General features: G+C 41.1%; 3 protein-coding genes across 8 annotated transcripts; 2 read left to right on the top strand and 1 right to left on the bottom strand.

The window, feature by feature from the left end:
• Window positions 1-728: 728 nt before the first annotated feature.
• Window positions 729-6,942, top strand: pgd (phosphogluconate dehydrogenase). Of its 2 annotated transcripts, XM_030769990.1 has the most exons (13): window positions 729-823; window positions 1,294-1,369; window positions 1,550-1,729; window positions 1,831-1,896; window positions 1,989-2,107; window positions 2,210-2,279; window positions 2,415-2,549; window positions 2,723-2,912; window positions 4,358-4,488; window positions 4,745-4,878; window positions 5,527-5,626; window positions 5,811-5,933; window positions 6,330-6,942. In XM_030769990.1, exons 1-13 carry the CDS (start codon window positions 729-731, stop codon window positions 6,447-6,449), a joined length of 1,539 nt encoding a protein of 512 aa, XP_030625850.1. In that variant the 3' UTR covers window positions 6,450-6,942. The 2 variants fall into 2 exon arrangements, with proteins under 2 accessions (XP_030625850.1, XP_030625852.1); XM_030769992.1 differs by lacking the exons at window positions 729-823; window positions 1,831-1,896 and having other exon boundaries at window positions 1,292-1,369.
• A 5,270-nt stretch (window positions 6,943-12,212) lies between these two features.
• On the top strand, window positions 12,213-12,982 carry sst6.2 (somatostatin 6.2). Its single transcript, XM_030767701.1, has 2 exons — window positions 12,213-12,368; window positions 12,776-12,982. Exons 1-2 carry the CDS (start codon window positions 12,213-12,215, stop codon window positions 12,980-12,982), a joined length of 363 nt encoding a protein of 120 aa, XP_030623561.1.
• A 932-nt stretch (window positions 12,983-13,914) lies between these two features.
• Window positions 13,915-18,462, bottom strand: tardbpa (TAR DNA binding protein a). 5 transcript variants are annotated; one of them, XR_004025207.1, is made up of 7 exons: window positions 17,799-18,462; window positions 17,405-17,568; window positions 17,177-17,317; window positions 16,798-16,968; window positions 16,592-16,676; window positions 15,503-15,649; window positions 13,915-14,665 (listed from the first exon to the last, which is right to left on the bottom strand). XR_004025207.1 is itself a non-coding variant. In XM_030768953.1 (6 exons), the coding sequence occupies exons 1-5, from the start codon at window positions 18,037-18,039 to the stop codon at window positions 16,203-16,205; spliced, it is 1,206 nt and encodes a 401-aa protein (XP_030624813.1). In that variant the 5' UTR covers window positions 18,040-18,462; the 3' UTR covers window positions 15,585-15,649; window positions 16,168-16,202. The 5 variants fall into 5 exon arrangements, 3 of the variants coding, with proteins under 3 accessions (XP_030624813.1, XP_030624812.1, XP_030624814.1); XR_004025206.1 differs by having other exon boundaries at window positions 13,916-14,665; window positions 16,798-16,983; XM_030768953.1 differs by lacking the exon at window positions 13,915-14,665 and having other exon boundaries at window positions 15,585-15,649; window positions 16,168-16,676; window positions 16,798-16,983.
• Between the last annotated feature and the right edge of the window lie 1,210 nt (window positions 18,463-19,672).

The raw sequence follows: 19,672 nt of genomic DNA, 5'->3' as shown, positions 1-19,672 counted from the left end.
ATGATCATAATCCATTCGCTGTATAGCCTAGACGTGTAATGCAGGTATCTTAATTCTTTCTGTGTACGGTAAAATTGCACCATTGAACTGTTTAGTGAATGATGTAACAATAAAAGTGCAAACAGTGCATTAGCAGAATAAATGAAAACTGTTTCGTCTCATTCTTGAACTATACTTCTATACTTGATCGGCAATGTGATTTTTGACATTAGTTGTAAGTCTTAACAGAAATGTGCTTTCTTTCATTCAAATAATTATAATAATAATAATAATAATAATAAATAAATAGATATGCCGTGATAGAAAAAAATGGCTCTATATTCTGGAAGCAATTACATGTTTTGACTGCAAAAAAGTGTTTCCATGTAGAGTAATGTAGCAGAGCACTCATTTTTCACTACCTAAATATTTTTTATTGTTAATTATTCATTATAAATCAGTTATTATCAAGATATGGATGAGCATTGATTTATCGTAAGTCCTACTTGATCCTATATGTATATCCAATGACACATACAATTTCATTGATTTCATGGACTTCATAGTTTCACGGACTGATAAAGCTACGAAAGAGTGACAGCGGCAGGCAACCAATGAAAGGTCGTCAGTGTCTGCTCAGAATTTCTGTACCAATAGCAGAAAAGGAGTAACATGGTTTGAGCTCGACTGACGTCATGTGCCAGGCCGGTTCATTGGTAGTGAGTGTATTACAGTTGATGAGGCCGTGTATGAGGAAGTTCAGGAAAGAGGAGGCAGTAGAAATAGCTAGGTCCTTTTTCGAAAGTGTCATTTCAAGACGGAGTCGTTTTTCAACCATGGCGCAGTGAGTAAGATTTTATGCATTTAATTTCCTTCGTAATGTTGTGCTTGTCACTGTGACTGTCAACACTAATGCCAGGAATACAACGCTGTTCAGACTATTCAGTTTGTTTGAAAGCCACAGTTGTATTAAGTAGCTTTATCTTGCTAGCAGTTCAGTTTAATATTCGATTATAGCCAGTTTGACTAGCCAGCACCATCAGTTACTAATGTACCGTCTCCATCACCCATTAAGCAGCTAAATCATTATTTGTGTGTGAGTCTGAGTACACGATTTAGGATAATCCAGGAAAGCAGGTGTAAAAAAAAATGTGTTAGACGCCAACACGGGCACTGAAGCACGTTGTTATGTGGATGAGTAGAGGCGTGAATTTAGCTAATAAAGTTACATGTCGCTTTTCGCGAGTCCAGTTTTTAAATATGTGTCCCGTTTAGCGATGCTCTGTAATAAATGTTGTCTGTCTGTGTTCTCAGGGCTGACATTGCTCTTATTGGTTTGGCCGTTATGGGCCAGAATCTGATCCTGAACATGAATGATCATGGTTTCGTGGTAAGCAACATTAAAGTTACAGTAGCTTTGAACGCAGCCGTGTTGTACACCGCTGTAGAATTGCATGAGGAAATTACTTCTCATCTCATCCCTTTGCTATATCATACTCGGATCTTGTGCTCATTTTTTTGACCGTCATAAACCTACGATAGTGATTTGACGGTTTTTGTCATCCCACAGGTCTGTGCTTACAATAGGACAGTGTCTAAGGTGCATGACTTCTTAAATAACGAGGCCAAAGGCACAAAAGTCATTGGTGCCGAGTCCTTGGAGGACATGGTGTCCAAACTGAAGACACCTCGCCGTATTATCCTGCTGGTGAAGGCAGGCCAGGCTGTGGATGATTTCATTGACAAACTTGTAAGTGACAAACAGTAAATGATGTAAACTCTCTAGAAAGGATAAATGTTTTCTATCACAGCCTGGCTAAAGTCTTATATATTGCCCCTGTTTCCTCTTAGGTTCCTCTTCTACAGCCAGGAGACATCATCATTGATGGTGGTAATTCTGAATACAGAGACACAACAGTAAGTCTAGTAAAGAGCAAAGATTTAACCAGATTTCTGTCTGCTTGTGAAATGGTTTGTTTGCTAATTTGCGGTTATGTATGTGTGTGTAGCGACGCTGTCAGAGTTTGAAGGCAAAAAAGCTGCTGTTTGTGGGTAGCGGGGTGAGTGGAGGAGAAGAAGGTGCCCGCTATGGCCCCTCACTCATGCCAGGAGGACACAAAGAGGCCTGGTAAGGTTTGGACCCTACTGTACTCTCAGGAATTTCACCAGTCATGAATGCAGTCTCAATGTCTCCTGTGAGCTAGCATGACTGTATTTTTTCTCCTTACAGGCCTCATATAAAAGACATCTTTCAGAGTATTGCAGCTAAGGTGGGCACAGGAGAGCCCTGCTGTGATTGGGTAAGTTTAATAACCTGCTGATGTGGTTAATTTATTTTATTCATTGGTTTTACAACACAAAAAATAGTCTGTGTAAATGTGTGCGCGTCTTTCTGAGGTCAAAACACAGTCATTGAAAGTTTCATTATGTTGCAGGTTGGGGATGAGGGGGCAGGACATTTTGTGAAGATGGTGCATAACGGCATTGAATACGGAGACATGCAGCTGATTTGTGAGGCGTACCACCTGATGAAGGATGTGCTGGGGATGGAACATGATGAAATGGCAGAGGTAAGACGTGTTCCAATGTCGTCTGTCCCAACCTGACCGTCCACCATAACCACTCACTTCCTGCTTCCTCATTCTTTTCAACTATTGTTTTTTTTTTTTTTTTACTTTGAAATGTTACTCTTTCAAACTTCCTCTTAAATGTCGCCCCTTACGCTTTGGTTCCTTTGTGACAGGCTTTTGATAAATGGAATAAGACAGAGCTGGACTCCTTCCTCATTGAAATCACGGCAAACATCCTGAAATACAGGGACGCTGATGGTACCCACCTGCTGCCGAAAATCCGAGACAGCGCAGGACAGAAGGGCACAGGGAAGTGGACGGCCATCTCCGCTCTGGAATATGGTGTTCCCGTCACCCTTATTGGTATGACAATGATGATGATGTTCTGCAATGTCATACATGTTCCGTAATCTTTACCTGGCCGGAAGCGGGTTTTGTTTGCTTATTGGGAAACAGAGGTCGAGTATGGTGAAGCTCAGAGGATCTTTGATGAATGAACAAGGTGTCTGCCCTTTAAGCAGATTGAAGGCAGATTTACTTTGCTCGCTTCTTCAGCTCATGTGACATAAGTGGGATTTTCTGGTCTCTCTTGCTCTTGGCTATTTAGCAGAATGGCGTTTCAGTGAACGCCGGGCCGCTGTGTTTACCTGATGCCATTTCAGGACAGTGCCGTCTATGGCAGAGTGATAATAAAAGCTGGTTACATTTGAGAATTGATCTGCTGGTACTAAACTCTTAACAAAAACAGAACAAGAAATGTGTGTGTTACTTTGTGCATGAGTGGTTTTCAACTGCTTTACCCTTGAGGTATTTTGGGAGTGGATTATAGTCTGTCTGTTTTACCTTCAGCTTGAAGTAGATGCTTCTTAGACACATTGACAGTTACACACTGGTGCAGTGTTTACCGACGTTACATATTTCATTTTTCGTGTGTTTGTGTGTGATCCTGTGGTCTCCTCTGGGTACAGAGATGCATGCATACAGGAAACAAAAGGCTATATTGTGTCCTTGGTCAGATGGGATATTTGAGAAAGAGAAAGGGGGAAAAAAAGAGAGAGAGAGAGGCATTCAGACCTGATTGTACAGTGAGAGAGGGAGGATTTTGTCTTTCAATAGGCTGCATTCCTTCCTGAGTCCTGTGCTCAGTTCATGGTGACTCGTCGTTTTTTGTTTTTTTTTTCCCTACTCTCCTCACCCCCGGAGTGATGTGTCATTTTAGCCTCTGTAACTTGATTAGTTTATTCCAAAGTCATGCTTATACGACTTTTTCATGTTTGGCTTCCTCCCTCTGTTAGTGTGGCACTCCCTGCTCCAAAGTAGTTTTTCTGCCGAGTCATCGGTAACCATACACTCACTGGCATTTAGTCTTGAGTGGCAAGCCCAGGCGCCTGATCCAGTGTGAATTAGACATTGTACACAGTTGTGTTTCTTGAGGGTGGTTTGGTATAGAGATTTCTTATTACGCAGATAAGGGTTCATATCTTGAAATAAAGTCATTCTATTGTATGATGATAGCAGTGGTGTTTTGGTCCTCACTTAGACAAAACATAAAGAAAACTTGAACAAAACCTTAGATACTGAGTATATGTACTTGGTTGGTTCTCTTTTGTTAAACTCATGGTTAATTATTTATTTGGTTTTTGGTTGTAGTTTTTTTTGTTTAGTTGTTTTTTGTTTTTTTTAATACCATTCTAATACTGCATGATAACATCTCTGCTGTTTGGGCTGTTCTGTGTGGACACGTGTGCTTTAATTGGGAAAAGCTTGTTTTACTTACTGTTATTAATGCATTCTGGCCTGTCTCACAGGGGAAGCTGTCTTTGCCAGATGTCTGTCCTCTCTGAAGGAGGAGAGGGTTCTTGCCAGCAAGAGCCTGAGTGGACCCCAGGGGGCCAAATTCACTGGCAACAAGGCCCAGTTCCTGGAGGACATTAGGAAGGTCAGGAAAGCTCTACCATACACCACAGAGAATGTTTCTCTCTCTGTGCCATCATATACATCTGTACATCTTCATATACATCCCAGCACATACATCTGATTCACCGTGTCAGCCAGTCATTAGGCCTTTAGTTATGTAGATGAGCTGTCTGAATGTTAGCCAAGGCCTTTCTATCAAGTGTCTATATCTTAGACTTAAACCAGCACCAGAGTGTTGAGTCTCTCTGTTGTCCTGTTATGCGTGTTAAACTTTCCAGGCCCTGTACGCTTCCAAGATCATCTCGTACGCCCAGGGCTTCATGCTGCTGCGACAGGCTGCGAAAGAGTTCGGCTGGACTCTGAACTACGGAGCCATCGCTCTCATGTGGAGGGGAGGCTGCATCATCCGCAGGTAAGATGTTAAAGAGAGTCGCGAGGTGCTTTTTAGCCGTTTCTCCTCCCCCGTCTGACCCCGTCTCTCAGACTTCACTATTAACTTTCACCCTGTCAGCACTGTGGCATAAGTTTACCATAATGACAGCAGGAATTGCTAAAACGTTTCAATAAAATGGGACCATATTACCCAAGAGCAGGTTAACTAATTCGTGCCACGTTTAAGCACCGTCGGTGGAGTGTAAGATATTTGGTTATTGGGAAACTGGGTCAGAAACTCTAGACAGGAACATGACCGCTCCAGTGTTACCAGTGCATGGAGAGATAAGCTGGCACCGAGTTAGAGTTCACACACTTGCAGACATAAACTGGCAGACACGCCACAGTTTCCTGAAACATGACACGATGAAACGCTGTTTGCTCAGTCTTGAGTCCACCCCACATTACATCACTTGCACACACAAGGAAGAACAGTTAGAGCTTCCTGGAAAATCACAGTGTGACAATAATGAGGAAATATTGGTTTATTTTTTTTTGCAATGCCACTGAGGGTATTACTCAATCAGGAGGAGCAGAGTGTGTGACATTCAAGACTGTACACTGTAGTAGCCTGCCTTGAATATGGCCATAAAATAGTGCTCATTGTCTTGCCCTACCCAATCTTCAGTGTGTTCCTGGGGAAGATTAAGGAAGCCTTTGACCGTGATTCGGAGCTGCAGAACCTGCTGCTGGATAATTTCTTCAGTAACGCTGTACAAGACTGCCAGGTACAGGCCCAGAGTCATGGCACCATCCAATCATGCAGCCTGTTCCTTATGCTGTTTTAAACTCAGAGAATTTTTACAGGCATATTTGATATGTAGGTTTTTTGGGGGGGTTTTTTGACATTGAATTTTTTTTTCTGAAAAATTGTTGGGTGACTGACAGAGGGATGTAATATTTGTGATTTAGGACTCTTGGCGTCGGGTTGTGAGTATGGGTGTGCAGATGGGTATTCCAATGCCCTGTTTCACCACCGCCCTGTCCTTCTACGACGGCTACAGACACGACATGCTGCCAGCCAACCTGCTGCAGGTAAAGCCCATGAGCCCAGGCCTGGTTCTCCAGCCCTGCTGAGCATGTGTCAGAGTGGTGGGATTACGCAGGGTTACGCGTGTCCATGCTCATATCCACTGCCAGGGCTGGGGGAGGGGCGAGGGGGTTAAAGACCTTGTTTAGGAATAGAGAGAGAATGTGGAGAGGGTTTAACCTTGAGAACTATGTTTCAGTGCAGTGTGTCTTACGCAGGGTCGTCAAGTTAAAGAACGACTGGAAACTGCTGAATCATCTAGCCAATTTATAACTGTTCGTGCTCTGTGTGTTTGTTAATATCTGTGTGTGTTGGAGTTACTCTCATGTAAAACCCACAGGAAGGGTCTTAATGAGTGGTTTTTATAACTGGACTTGTACCTGTGTGTTTGTACCACCTAGGCCCAGAGGGACTATTTTGGTGCCCACACATATGAGCTCCTGTCCAACCCGGGTCACTACATCCACACTAACTGGACGGGCCACGGCGGCACCGTTTCTTCTTCCTCTTACAATGCCTGAGAACAAGACTCCAATTAGCTCATCCAGCAGAGAGCACCAGAACGGCCCGACGGACCAGACCAGAGCAGCCTGTCCCCTCAACATTCCCACTGAACCAAACACCTCCTCCCTCTCTCCCTCTCTCTCTCTCTCTCTCTCTCTCTCTCGCTCTCTTGCTCTTTTTCTCTCTCTCTCTCTCTACGGTTTCTGAAGAGCTGAAAGACATGTCACTGTATTACTGAGTTCTATTCATGATAGAATGTTAAATCATAGAGTATACACTCTTTGAAAAATTCTCTCTCCTCCATGTTTTTGTAATGTATAGTGATTTGTTGTGGGTGGGGGCGTCCTTCCACTCACTACACTGGGAGAGAGGAGCGTTTTCAACTCGCCCACACCTTCTGTGGGTGAGGCTCTCCGATCATGTTTGCCCCCAAGTTCACAGGTTTAACCCCGGATTACGATTAACCATTGCGCTGTACTAAGCTAAATAAAGACTTCAATCCCTTTTTAATTAGCTTTTGTCCTCTTCACTCCTCCACCACTCACAGTAAACAACATTCTGTTTGGCTATTTTTACAGAGGAATTAGTAACCATTTATATCATCAACATGAGCTTATTTTCCTCTCCTCATCTTCTCGTAAGGACAACAGGCAGTCCTAAGTTCTCCTGCTTAAGAGAATGAACAAGTTGGAGAATGTGTAGTGAGAGTTTGTGACCAGTAGATGGTGCAAAGTTTCTTTTTGTCAGGAGTCAAGCAATACTAGGACTTGTCATTCTGACCTTTGACTCAGTTTTGCCACAGGCTCACGTGTTTGAGTAAAAATCACACTGTCACAGCATATCAGTGAATAGATATTCAGAGAATATGTTTTTCACCACACACAATAAACTAAAATTCTAAAGATGCAAGCATCAGAGAGCATAGTATTTGCTCTTTTCCTCAGTTTAACTGCTTATCTTCTGTACTTAGCATGTTAAATCTCAGTCCCATATATTCTATTTTTATTGACATTTTGCAGCTGACTGACTGACTGTTAGGCCACTTACTGCAGGCAGCCATAGGACCATCTTATTATTGATATTGTATCATTATTTCTCTCTGTCCACATACACACACATATTTTGTTTAATAGATAGATAGATAGATAGATAGATATACACTACTGGTTAAAAGTTTTTGAACACCCCCATTTTTTCCAGTTTCATTGAAATGTAAGCAGTTCACATCCAGTGAATGACCTGAAATGGAACAAAGGTGAGCAGTAAACTGCCAGAAGTTAAAAAAAATTAGATTACCAAAACCTGAAAAATAATGTAAATTTTAGAGTTCTATAAAAAAAAGGCCTTTTCAGGGAACAAGCAATGGGTTAAAAACTTACCGCTTTTCTGCAGAAATGAAAGTAAATTAAGCCTTAGAAGTTGATGCAAACAATTCGTACAGGTGTCCATCTGTCTGTATAAAAGCAGCGTTAGAACAGACTGTGTTACTGCACCCTCTGAAGCATTATTTGGACAATATTGCACTGCAAGAAGTAGTATATTGCTATCATAATGGTGAGAAAAAGCATTATTTGGACAATATTGCACTGCAGGAAGTAGTATATTGCTATCATAGTGGTGAGAAAAAGGCAATTAACAAAGGAAGACAGACAGATCATTATAACCCTTACAAGTGTAGGTCTTGCCTTTAGAGAAATTGCAAAGAAAGTCAAGGTACCAGTGAGAACAGTTTCCTACACCATCAAAAGGCACTTGGAAGCTGGAGGAAACTCTGACAGGAAGAGGTCTGGCAGACCTAAAGCTACAACAGAATCAGAAGTTTGTGAGAGTCAATAGCTTGTGTGAGAGGCGGCTCACAGGACAACAGCTTCAAGCACAGCTTAACAGTGGTTGAAGTAAGCAAATCTCAGTTTCAACTGTGAAGAGAAGACTTTGAGCTGCAGGTTTGACAGGTCGAGTGGCAGTAAGAAAGCCACTGCTCAAATGGAAAATAAGAAAAAGAGGCTGTCCTAGGCCATGAAGCACCGGCAGTGGAAGAAGGTCTTATGGACCGATGAATCAAAACCTGATCTTTGGTTCATCACGCAGAGTTTGTATGCTGTTAAGTAGGTGAAAGGATGCTTCCTCAATGTGTGACACCAACCGTCAAACATGGAGGAGGAAGTGTGATGGTCCAGGGCTCTTTTGCTGGATCCAGAGTTGGCAACTTGGACAGAGTGACTGGCACTCTGAACCAAAAGGGCTACCGCTGCATTTTGCAGTGCCATGCAATACCCTCTGCTCTACACCTAGTTGGTCAGGGGTTCATCCTACAGCAGATAATGGTCCAAACCATAACTCCACGCTATGCCAGAACTACCTTAGAAAAAGAGAACAAGACAGTAAGCTTCAAATTATGGAATGGCCAGCAAAGTGTCCAGACTTAAACCCCATCGAGCTGGTTTGGGGTGAGGTGGAGAGCAGGATGAAGGCAAAGCAGCCAACAAGTGCAGCACATTCATGGGAACTTCTGCAGCATTGTTGGGTAAAACCTTCAGAACAATATTTGATTTCCATTGTAGAAAGGATGCCATGAGTGTGCTCAGCCGGTACATCTGCAAAAGGTAGCTACTTTGATGAGTCAAATTTAGATTAAATTGTGTTAAACAGAACAATTCCATGATTTCTTTTTTTTTCTCCAATTGTCTTTCTGTTCTATGCTTTAATATGAGTGTGTTGAGACATTAAACTGCATGAATTTTGATAAAAACTGGAAAAATAGGTGTTCTAAAACTTTTGACCAGAGGTGTGTATATATAAGCAAGCCATCATAAAATGCCTGGACAGGGCTATCTGGATATATTATATAGATTTAAGTGTTTGGGTTGTCCTTGCACAAAAACTCGTGTGTGTGTGTGTGTGTGTGTCGTATGTTTGGGAGGTGGGGGCATGATCAGTCAGGACAGCAGTACTCCCCATCAGGATGGTAAAATGATGACTCAGAGTGACTTTGGATTTACTGGCTTTCATCTAGCCCTCTAACAGGTTGCGTGGACCTGAACCACGCTAGGAAAACACATTTTGCCACTATACGAGTTACCAGTTACCATGGGAAACAAGCAGACAGGCCTGAAGCTTTCTTTCTGCTAAAAGAATGAGTCATTTGTCCACATGGCATTTACCCATTGCTCAGTTAACCACTGCTGCTTTACACAATGTCAACTGATCATGGTATCCCTCTATGAAACATTCAACAGACTGTTCATGAAACCACCAGCTCAAACTTTTTCAGAGTTGCTTGTCTTCTTTGGCCTGCATCACAAACCAGAGCATGGATGTAACAGTTGACGTTGGTTGATGTCTCTCCTTAAGACTTCAGTGCCGATGTCACCTTACTCACTGTCAGCAGGCTGAGCAGCTTCGTCACTAAGTCTTCTTCCACGTGTGCTCCAACAGGCACTGCCTTGCTTTTTTTTTCATGATCCAGAGCACAATGAGATGGAAATTGTGTAATTAATCACACCTGTTTGGAGACACCTGTTTTCATTCTGATTTCAATACACTCTCATTTAACTCTCATCTCTCATTTAACTCTGCTGTTCCTTTTCATTTAGGTGGTAAGTTTCTAAACATAACACAATCAAAGACACGCTCAAGGCTGAAACTCCAAAATGTGAGTCATCATGACTGTGTACTGTATTTCTTCACTCTTTCTATGGAAACCAAATGTTACCACTCAGCCGAGTCCTTTGGAAAAGCATAATGTGGCCCCCAGTGGGTTCCGGCTCTGTCTGTATTGACACTAAACACCTGAGCCACTGTGTGATATCCTGAGCCTTCTTTTCACAGCGCTGCCATAAGACAAGTGAAAAAAAAACTCCCTTGTTCTCCAGTATACCTATTATACCAACAAAAGGCTGTGTAAAAACATTTATAAAAATCTATATTAAAAATATGTCATAATATTAATGTTGAATCCAATACACACATAGTTTCAAATTGGTATGAAAAACTGTTTTTTTAGAATAAGTCCCGGCATCTTAAGACACAAAGTATACTTTCATTTCAGTTAGTTACACCCTGAATATCAAATAAATTAATTCATGTTACCATAAGCAGTTGATTCAGTTATCACTCTCTCCACTGTATCTGACTAGCTTAGTCAAGACATCTGTGGATAAATGAGGTGTGAGTGGTCTCGTAGACCTCCCCTTTGATGGAGTGTGTAGACACTTTGTACTTTGTTTTAGCAGGTGCCTCTAGAACATTGTGATGTAAAGATAAAAGAGAAGATCAGAGAGGATGGGACCAGTGACTCTGAAGTCAGGTCAGGAACCTGTATTACTACTTACCCTTGACTTTTCTCAGCTGCACCACCTTTCAGGAGTCAACTACTTTCTAAAAGTAACACCATTTCCTCCTCAAAATGGAGTTCTTTTTAGTTGGTATCATATTGATTTAGGGCTCGCATGCACACTTCAAATTATTTCGATATGGAAATTGAACACTGAATAAGCTGTGTCAGCATAAAGGCCATTCAATGAAACAACATGCGTGCCATGTATTGAGAAAGCTACTATACACCTTGTACAATCCATTCATAAAATATACGTCCCACGGCTTATTATTATGTCAGTATGCAGTCTCAGTACCTTTTTCATGACAAGAAGAAGCTGATAATAACTCTACCAGTTCCAGGATCAACACAAGGACCACATCTGAGAGCATTTCAACCCACTTAGCAACATCTCGCTCTTCCCCATCTGATGCACTTGTTAATGCGTCTCCCTCCCTCTCTCTCTCTCTCTCTACGGTTGTTTATTTCAGTATACGTATTTTTATCTGGTTTTCAGGTCATCTCTTCACCCACGCCCTAATTACTCTATGGGAAAGAACATCCTTTCTTCAATTAGAAGCCACTTCAGAGACAAGAACAGAACATATTTGCAACAACCACTAATGCTTCAGAGGAAGCAATCAAACTTAGGAGGTTTTGATAGGCACTGTGGGTAGATAGTGCTGAATCATTGTGGGGACCGGAGTACTTGAGCAGGTGGACTGCCAGGGCAGTAAGTGAACACCCACTTCTGATCCAGCTGATCAATTATGCATGGACTGCACCAGCACAGAAGCAGGCTGGAGGACAATCAGCTTGTCCGTGCTTTGAATTACAGCAGTATCCACAACAAATAAAAAAAAAAAGCAGCCGCCAAGATCTCAAACTACTCTAGGTGCTGATGTGTGTATGTATATATCTATGTATGTATGGTTTTTTTTGTACGGTTATTCTTAGTCACATGGATTTTAGTGATATGTATGTCTGATTAGATTCCATTGCTTTTATTCTAGCAGAGAGTGCGTTGGTTCTGACGACACCTGCTGTATTTCTCCTTGTAGCTTTGAAATGAATGAATACCAACTGTAATCCATTTAGTCTTAGAATTACCGACTGGCAATTTGTCTTTGGTCTTAAATCTTGCGTCATTTTATTACTTTGCCATAAACTGAAATTGTAAACTATCTGAAAAAGGATAAAACATCAGATGTATCCTCTGTTCTTTTTGCATGAGATCTACACAACCAATTTCCTCTAGTGTTCTGAAATGAGCATTTAAAACTCTCGTGAGAATGCTAAGATGCGGATGCAGACAGACAGTAATCATTGAGACTATATGAGTAAAAACATACACAAAGGGAGGCTTTTTCCGGCATTGGATTAAGGGTTAATTGTTTAATTCTGTTAATTACCTACCTCCAGTTTAGTACGTCAGCGCCTCTTGTTTTGAGGGGTCTATAAAACTATGGGTCTGGGTGTTGGAGTAGACACTCGTTCAGCAGGAGAACACGTCTGGTTCATCATGAGACTGATGGTAAGCCTCGTCCCCCTGCTCCTCATGGTATGGAGTAGTCATGGAACTGGAGCAGTGCCCATAGAGGAGAAACTCAACATCAATGAGGTGAGAGACAAAATTACAGACTGAATAAATTCATAGAAATTGGCTTTACAGTTTTTATTTACAGTATTTTAATGGAAGAAACCATCTTAAAGTTCTACTGGTTTATGATGTCATGGTGTAAAATGTCTCTTGGTCACATTTAGCATCATACGTGAACTTCTTAAGTTTATTTGACATGTTTTTGATTTTTTTTTTTAGAAGTAATCCTTCATCACAGTACTTAAACTGCTGTTCATTTTTAAATAATGCTTGTTTTATGCATCTGATGTTAGTGACAGATTATGTGGAAGTTGAGTACCATTTCTAACTTTGCATAAAAAGAATTCATATATAATTCATAAACAATTCAATAATCCATTTTATTTGTTGTAAAGTGTGAAGAGTGAGTAATGTTTCCTGTCTTCCAGGGCTTGTCCAAAGAGGAGAGCGCATTATTGGTAAAGATGCTGTCAGAGTTAGCAGGTCTGAATCTGACTGAAAAAGACATAGTTGAACTGGATTCTGACCAGTTGCTGAATCTTAAACTGAGCCAGAGGTCCATTCTTGATCAGCTGAATCCCAAACGGAGAGTTCCATGTAAGAACTTCTTCTGGAAGACCTTCTCTTCATGCTGATGTGGGACATTTAAGGTGGATACGGTTTAGTCTGCAGCCATCTTTTTGTCAATATTCAACACCACTCACAAGTACAGCTTCTGTGTCCACACAACTTTTCAGAGATCCATCTGTCTTCTGATGCATAATTTTTTCTTGGGTGCATGTTGTCTCACCAGCATGCAATTCACTTTAATGAAGTAAATAATCCTTTTGAGGCCATATAACTATCTTTACAAAACAAGGGCAACATCAATTAACGTTTGTGCAAGATGAAATGAATCATGTATATTTCAAGCTGAAAAGTTACCTTCTGTAATTCAAACTGATAAATATAATGCAATTTTAACTTTTTAAAATGTCAGCGACAATAATTATCCTCACACAACTAAACTGCATGAGTCATCATCTATTAAAATAAGAAAAACTGCTTTGTCTTGTTGCATTTTCTGGTGTTCACAAGCACCATCACTTATTGTTTGTAGCACCGCCTAGAGGTTGTCCAGTTAAATGTCAATCAAAATAAGGCAAGAATCACTTGCAAACCAGGGTGCAACTGCTACATTAAACATGCCTAATTATTCTGAGACCAGATTGTTTTCGAAAACAACATTTTATCTGAAACAGACCTGACAGAGCTGCCACTTACTGCAACTCCTCAGTAAACAGCTGTCAGCAAACAAAACTGGAGGGCTCTTAAACTCTTCCCCACAGAATATGTCACACTACTGAAAAAGGCTGGCAGTACATTTTTCATGGTTTGGCTTGTGACAATTAAACTAGAAATTGACAAAATTAGTCTGTGACTAACAGCTGACTAAAGTGGTCTCTACCTAACTTCACTATTCGTTTCTGTGCTTGGCTCTACAACAAAGGCCAATTGTACATTAAGGAATACAACATTGAATTACAAACTTAAATGTTTATTTTTTTTTACACTCTTCATTAGACTAAAAATAAGACTTGAGCAAATTCAAAATACATTAAGAGATATGATTACTGTGGGCAAGTTTATTAGCCATTAAAAAAAAAAAAGCCAAAAAACCCTCCCAAAAGAATTCAAGACATACACTGCCAGTCCCCTCCTCACAGCCTGTGATGCACTTCACATCATCTTATTGATCGGAACGACTGGTACATCATAACTTTGACAGACAGGCATGATGTACAATGTGGAAAAATAGGCCATTTCAGCTCATAAAATCGTACTATTTGTAATAACAATGACAAAATGATGTTTTCTGGGACTAAGCAATTCACAACAACAACAACAAAAAAAAGATCATCTACGTAAAAGAAATATCACTGCGTGGAGAAGTCTTGAATGAAACACAGAGCTGGAAATAACAGAACAGAAAAGAAAAAGAGAATACGTGAAGGTAAGAGTCACTTGTACGTGGACTAAAGGGTTCACGGGAGGTCAATCCGTAAAAACATTTTGGGCCCTGTTTTATGGACTGGGTTTCTTTGGGTATACGATCCAGCCAATTTGGAATAGTCCGTTTAAATTTCAATAGGGTTTCCAGGGCTCTTGTTAGAAAGAAGTGAAGAAGTTCCTTTTCAGGTCTAAGGCATTCGGCAGCACCTCCACAGTTGGATTGTGTTGGGGCCACCAACACTGCACCAACTCCGGTCTTCAGCTTCCTCAAAACTGACTTCACTCTGGGTTCTGATGTAAACCTGGGCCAGCGATGTCCAACGTCCCTACACATGCGAATTAAATAAGTTTTGGCAATTCAATTAATTTTTCCTTTCTTTTCTTTTTCTCTTTTTTGACAATCAAAAATAAGCCACTATCAAAATACCTAGTCAAATTAGTTTTATTTGAGAGTTCCCTTTCAATCACAAAACATATAAAATGCAGTCAAAAACACTTAACAAAAGCAACCTTTCTACAGGGATTCTTCAACTTTCATCACCACATCACCCTCCCCTCAGACACTCAAATCACGTTCACTTCCACACCCCCCCCCCCCACAGACAACAGCAGATCACATTTTCACACTTAAGAGGTCAGTGACAAGGAGGAAAGAAGCACACACCATACACAGCATTCACATCAGATAGGAGCAAGAAAAGATACAAATATTTCAATCTCTAAACATTCCACTACATACATATATATTTATATGTTCTTTTGTTTAACTATTTTAGCTTCAAGATAATATTAGAAGGAAGGAAAGGAGAGATCGTAGAGATCTCAGGATGCACTGATCGTCCTTCTGATGGTCCTACAAAAAAAAAAAAAAACCCACGAAAAAAACGAAAAAACTTCTTTTCACACTCGCTCAACACAGGTTCTTCTCACATCTCTCGCAGTCATCATCTTGCTCTTTTTTTTGTTTCATCATCATCATCATCGTGCACACTCAGTTCTGTTCACACTTGCGTTCATATGTTCTCTCTCTCAGTCCGTTCGCTCATTCAGTCTCTCACTCTTCGCCCACCAACAATCCACCATCATCTCACTCATTGTTCTCAAAGTGATACATACTGGACAGATTTTTATCCATGTAAAGGGGAGAAAAAGACAACACCCACCGTCTAACACAGTATATGCAGAGTGAAGCTGTGCTCTTTGAAGGCAAAGCATTTACACATGGGAAGATGGGTACTGATACTGTGATCGCTCGAACATTGCGGCCAAAGAAGGGCTTCTTCCCGGGAAATTGGAAAAGAGGTGATGAACTGTAGAAGAGATTTATGAAGGCTTGACCTTAAAACTTCAAACAAAATATATAGATAGATATATATATTTTTATATGCAAACAACTGCGCACGCGCACACCCACGCAAGCACGCACGCACGCAAACAGATACACACAAGAAATCAAATCAGTTTCCATGTGAACAATCTACATAAATTTGGTTGAGAGGGCACTGTCACTGTGAGTCTCATGCATGTTTAAGATATGTATCTACTTTTCATGCAGAGATTATGTCTTAAACAAAATAAATTATCTCCATGAAAAACAAAACAAAGAGGAGAGAGAAAAACCCATAAATCATCATCATCTCAAAGTGTTCTTCTGCACTCTAACAATCTCGACAACACCCCCCCTTCAAAAAAAAAAAAAAAAAATCAATCGGAGAGCATTAGATACAAGTATGTGAACATTCAGATTTCTTTTACAAAACGAAAGGCAAGTTTCCTCTAAATATAGGGGACATGAGGTCTCACTACAAACTTCTGTCAAAATACTTACCCAAATAAGCTAGACATTAGGATACTTCACCCTCTCTACATCCCCCAGCTTGACTTGGTCTCCATACTGGAGCCGAATCCGGAGCTAAAGCCGCTGCCGGAGCCCGAATTGGTGCCCGCCCCCCAACCGAGACTAGCTGAACTGGGGGTGTTGTAGTTGTTGCTGCTCGTGCTAAAGGTCTGGCTCTGATCTCTAGTGGTGCTAGTCTGACCGGCGGCAGAAGTGGCTGTCTGCCCTTGCTGATTGGCCAGCATACCCATCATGCCCCAGCTACTCTGAAGGGCGGCCTGCGCCGCGGCCATCATGGCGGGATTCAGGCTTAGGGCCCCGAAATTCATATTGCTGTTGGGACTGCGACTACTGCCAAAACCCTGTCCCCCAAACCCCCCTGCCCCAAAACGACCACGATCCATCATTTGCCTACTATTGCTGTGCTTAGGTTCTGCGTTAGAGATGTGCACACTGGTGCCCTTAATGATCAGATCCTCTCCACACAGTGACTGGGCAACCTGGGGAGGAAAAAAGGAGAGCAAAATTCGACACGATGGCTACGAACGTTTAGTCTTGAATTGAATCTGCACTTTGAATTCAGCAGAACTTTAAAAAAAAAAAAAAAAAAAAACCACCAACCTGGTCGTCTGCGAACGTGACAAAGGCAAAGGCTCTGAAAGGCTTAGGGATGAAGACGTCGGTGACTTCACCGTACTGCATGAAGAACTGCCTCAGCTCGTCGGCAGTCATGTCCTCGGTGCAACGACCCACAAACACCTTTCTACTCCTCATAGGCTCGTCTGGACCAGCCTGTTCCAGGAAATACTAGACCAATTAATAGAAAACATCGTCTTTTCATGCAGTGTTCTCCACACAACACACAGCAGTCACGTCTGAGGAGAGGACGTTTTCTTTCACAAACATTAAATGACTTGAACGCGATTTTAAAGGATCAAAACCAGGATGCTTATTGTATGTAGTAAAAAGAAAGAGAGAAATCACCATTTTTCTGATATACCTTTGAGTTGGGTAGTTTACAGTCACACCATCTTCCATCTATCATGTGCCTCTGGGACATCACTTTGACTTGAGTCTCATAATCGGTAAATCTCACAAAGCCAAACCCTTTAGAATTTCCGGTTTTCACATCTCTCTTTACCTGTAGATGAAGCAACGGTTTAGAATCCCTGTAAAACAATCTTTCAGTAAAGCAAAAACAACGCTCACATCACATAAACTTTCTTACTTGCACCATGATAACTTCTCCAAATGTGCTGAAGTAATCTTTAAGGTCTTGTTCAGATGTTTTCCATGGCAACCCCAGGACAATAAGATCAGATGTTTTCTGAATACCCCGTTTAATCTTCACCGCAGAAGCAGCGTCCATCTCGTCCATCTTCCTTTTGTTGTCTGCAAGCAGGATTGTTGTTGGTTGAGCATATCAGGTAAATCATGCACATAATGGAGCACTGAGTCAATTCTGAACATCAAGCAGATAAAGAAGTCTCACAAGTCGAGCATCCATACGTGCTAGCTACAGTTCACCTTGCTAATGCGTATATGGCTACTTGGCGCAAATGGCATCCTGTTACGTTTTTCATGACACTTTCACATAGGAACAATTGCTAATGATTAAATACCTTTTGGATAATTGACGACATAAACCAAATTGCCCCAGTCGGCCTCGGGAGCATGCAATACACCTTCGACCAAGCGAACTCCTCTCATGCATTGAGAAACCGGGCTCCGGTAACGTAGGCCGCAGGCTCCGGGGAACTGTGCCGCTACAGTTGATAACAAAACTGTGCCGTCGTCTTCAGATGGAATCTCCATCGGCTCCTCATTTTCATCTTCTGCCACACGAATGTAACACTCTGCCATGTCTGAGATTTCTTAAACAAAATTCTGAGCAGGTAGTTTTACGGAATCCGAGTTTCTATGTGCTAACGCGAGTTAGCAACCCTAGCTTTTAAATAATTTAGTTCACCTAGCTACACTAGTTACCATTAGCTAACTTGCACAGGATGAGATGACCTGTTCTGAGAAAACGTCCACCTGAAAAAAATCACATTCCAAATAAACGAAGAACCTTTTTGGATATCCGCGTGAAAATATGAACAAAGTATTTCACGTGGTGAACAACTCGCTTCTCTATCACAAAGCTGTAGAGCTAAGCTAGCCTGTTACCTTGCTAACACGAATCAAAATGAATGACAGTTTACTTTTCCGTGCTCTGCTGTGCCTCTGGCTGTTTGTCTCCTTCAGTGTTTTATTTTAAGTTTAAAAAGACAGCGTTGCAACAGATCACGAAAAAAGCGTACGCTTTAATTACTCAGTCGCTATAAGGGCCGAAAACAACAGCTGCAAGCGCGCCTTCTCCTTCTTCCGACCCTCCAACTTCTAACAAAATGGCCACCGTGGTGTCATTGAAGGAATTACATCTTCTTCTGCAAGGAATTACATCATCATTTTGGGAGGCCTTATTACAAATCTCCTTAGAGAGGTAAACAGACCCTAAAACATTATTGGTCGAATGTTCGAATTACTGCAAAAATAAATAAACAAATAAACAAGAAAATACCAAATTAAAAACAAGTAAAAGATTTTTTTAATTATGTATGAAAATAAATCTCTTTTTTTTCTTATGTTTGTCTCTGAGGTATCCAAAGTAATGCTGCGTGCCTAATCAGATGTAAAGCATAGAATATGCGATGATTTTAGCAACTGTCTGCGAGCGCAGTAGCGTCAGTGCAATTCATCGAAGTGAGAAAAGCCATTCAATTCATCGAGCGCATTCGCAGAATCACTGAATATATATTGAAGTGTAAATCAGTAGCTATAAAAGTCCGCCTCGTTGACTTTTTGGGTGATTTTGGAAAAATTAGACACAAAGAAATTACCTGGAACCATTTTAACACGCGGCCATTGCACACTTTTATTGGCAATCTTGTCGTCAATAGTTTACGGTCAATTTTTACTTAACAGTATTCACATTTTTCTGATCACATCCTCATCCCACTCCATCAGTTCCGGTTAAAATTTCTTTTTTCTTTTTTGGTGCCAACAGTGTGATCTACTTTGGTGTGCTTTTACAATCTGTCTCCTACATGTGATTCTGAAAGACAAACACAGCAGATGCGTCACCTTTAAAAATCCCGCAGTACCACTTATCATCCTCAGAACTAAAGCGCAGAGGGATATGGACCTGACCCTGGGAAACATTTTCATTATTTATTCTTTGTGAGTAAACCTCACTCATTTCTTTATTCAAAGGAGAGCTATAGGTTATATATTTTGTATTTTCACAGATGGCGTCTTTATTATTAGTCTATTACTTAAATCTCCGCACAGAAAACCTATTCCACTAAGTTATGCCCCTTGTGTATAGTTCACAGGTTGTGGACTGGATCAAGAAGAAATATATCATGCTTGAATCTATTTATCCTGCCTGTAAACATGTTTGGTAGTCTCTCTTTGGGCCATGAGTATGCTATGGGCTGTAATAATAGTACCT

This window comes from Chanos chanos, chromosome 3 (genome assembly GCF_902362185.1).
Source record: "Chanos chanos chromosome 3, fChaCha1.1, whole genome shotgun sequence".
NCBI lineage: Eukaryota > Metazoa > Chordata > Actinopteri > Gonorynchiformes > Chanidae > Chanos > Chanos chanos.
Note: the sequence above shows the minus strand (reverse complement) of the source record. Positions and strands in the feature narration are given on the sequence as shown.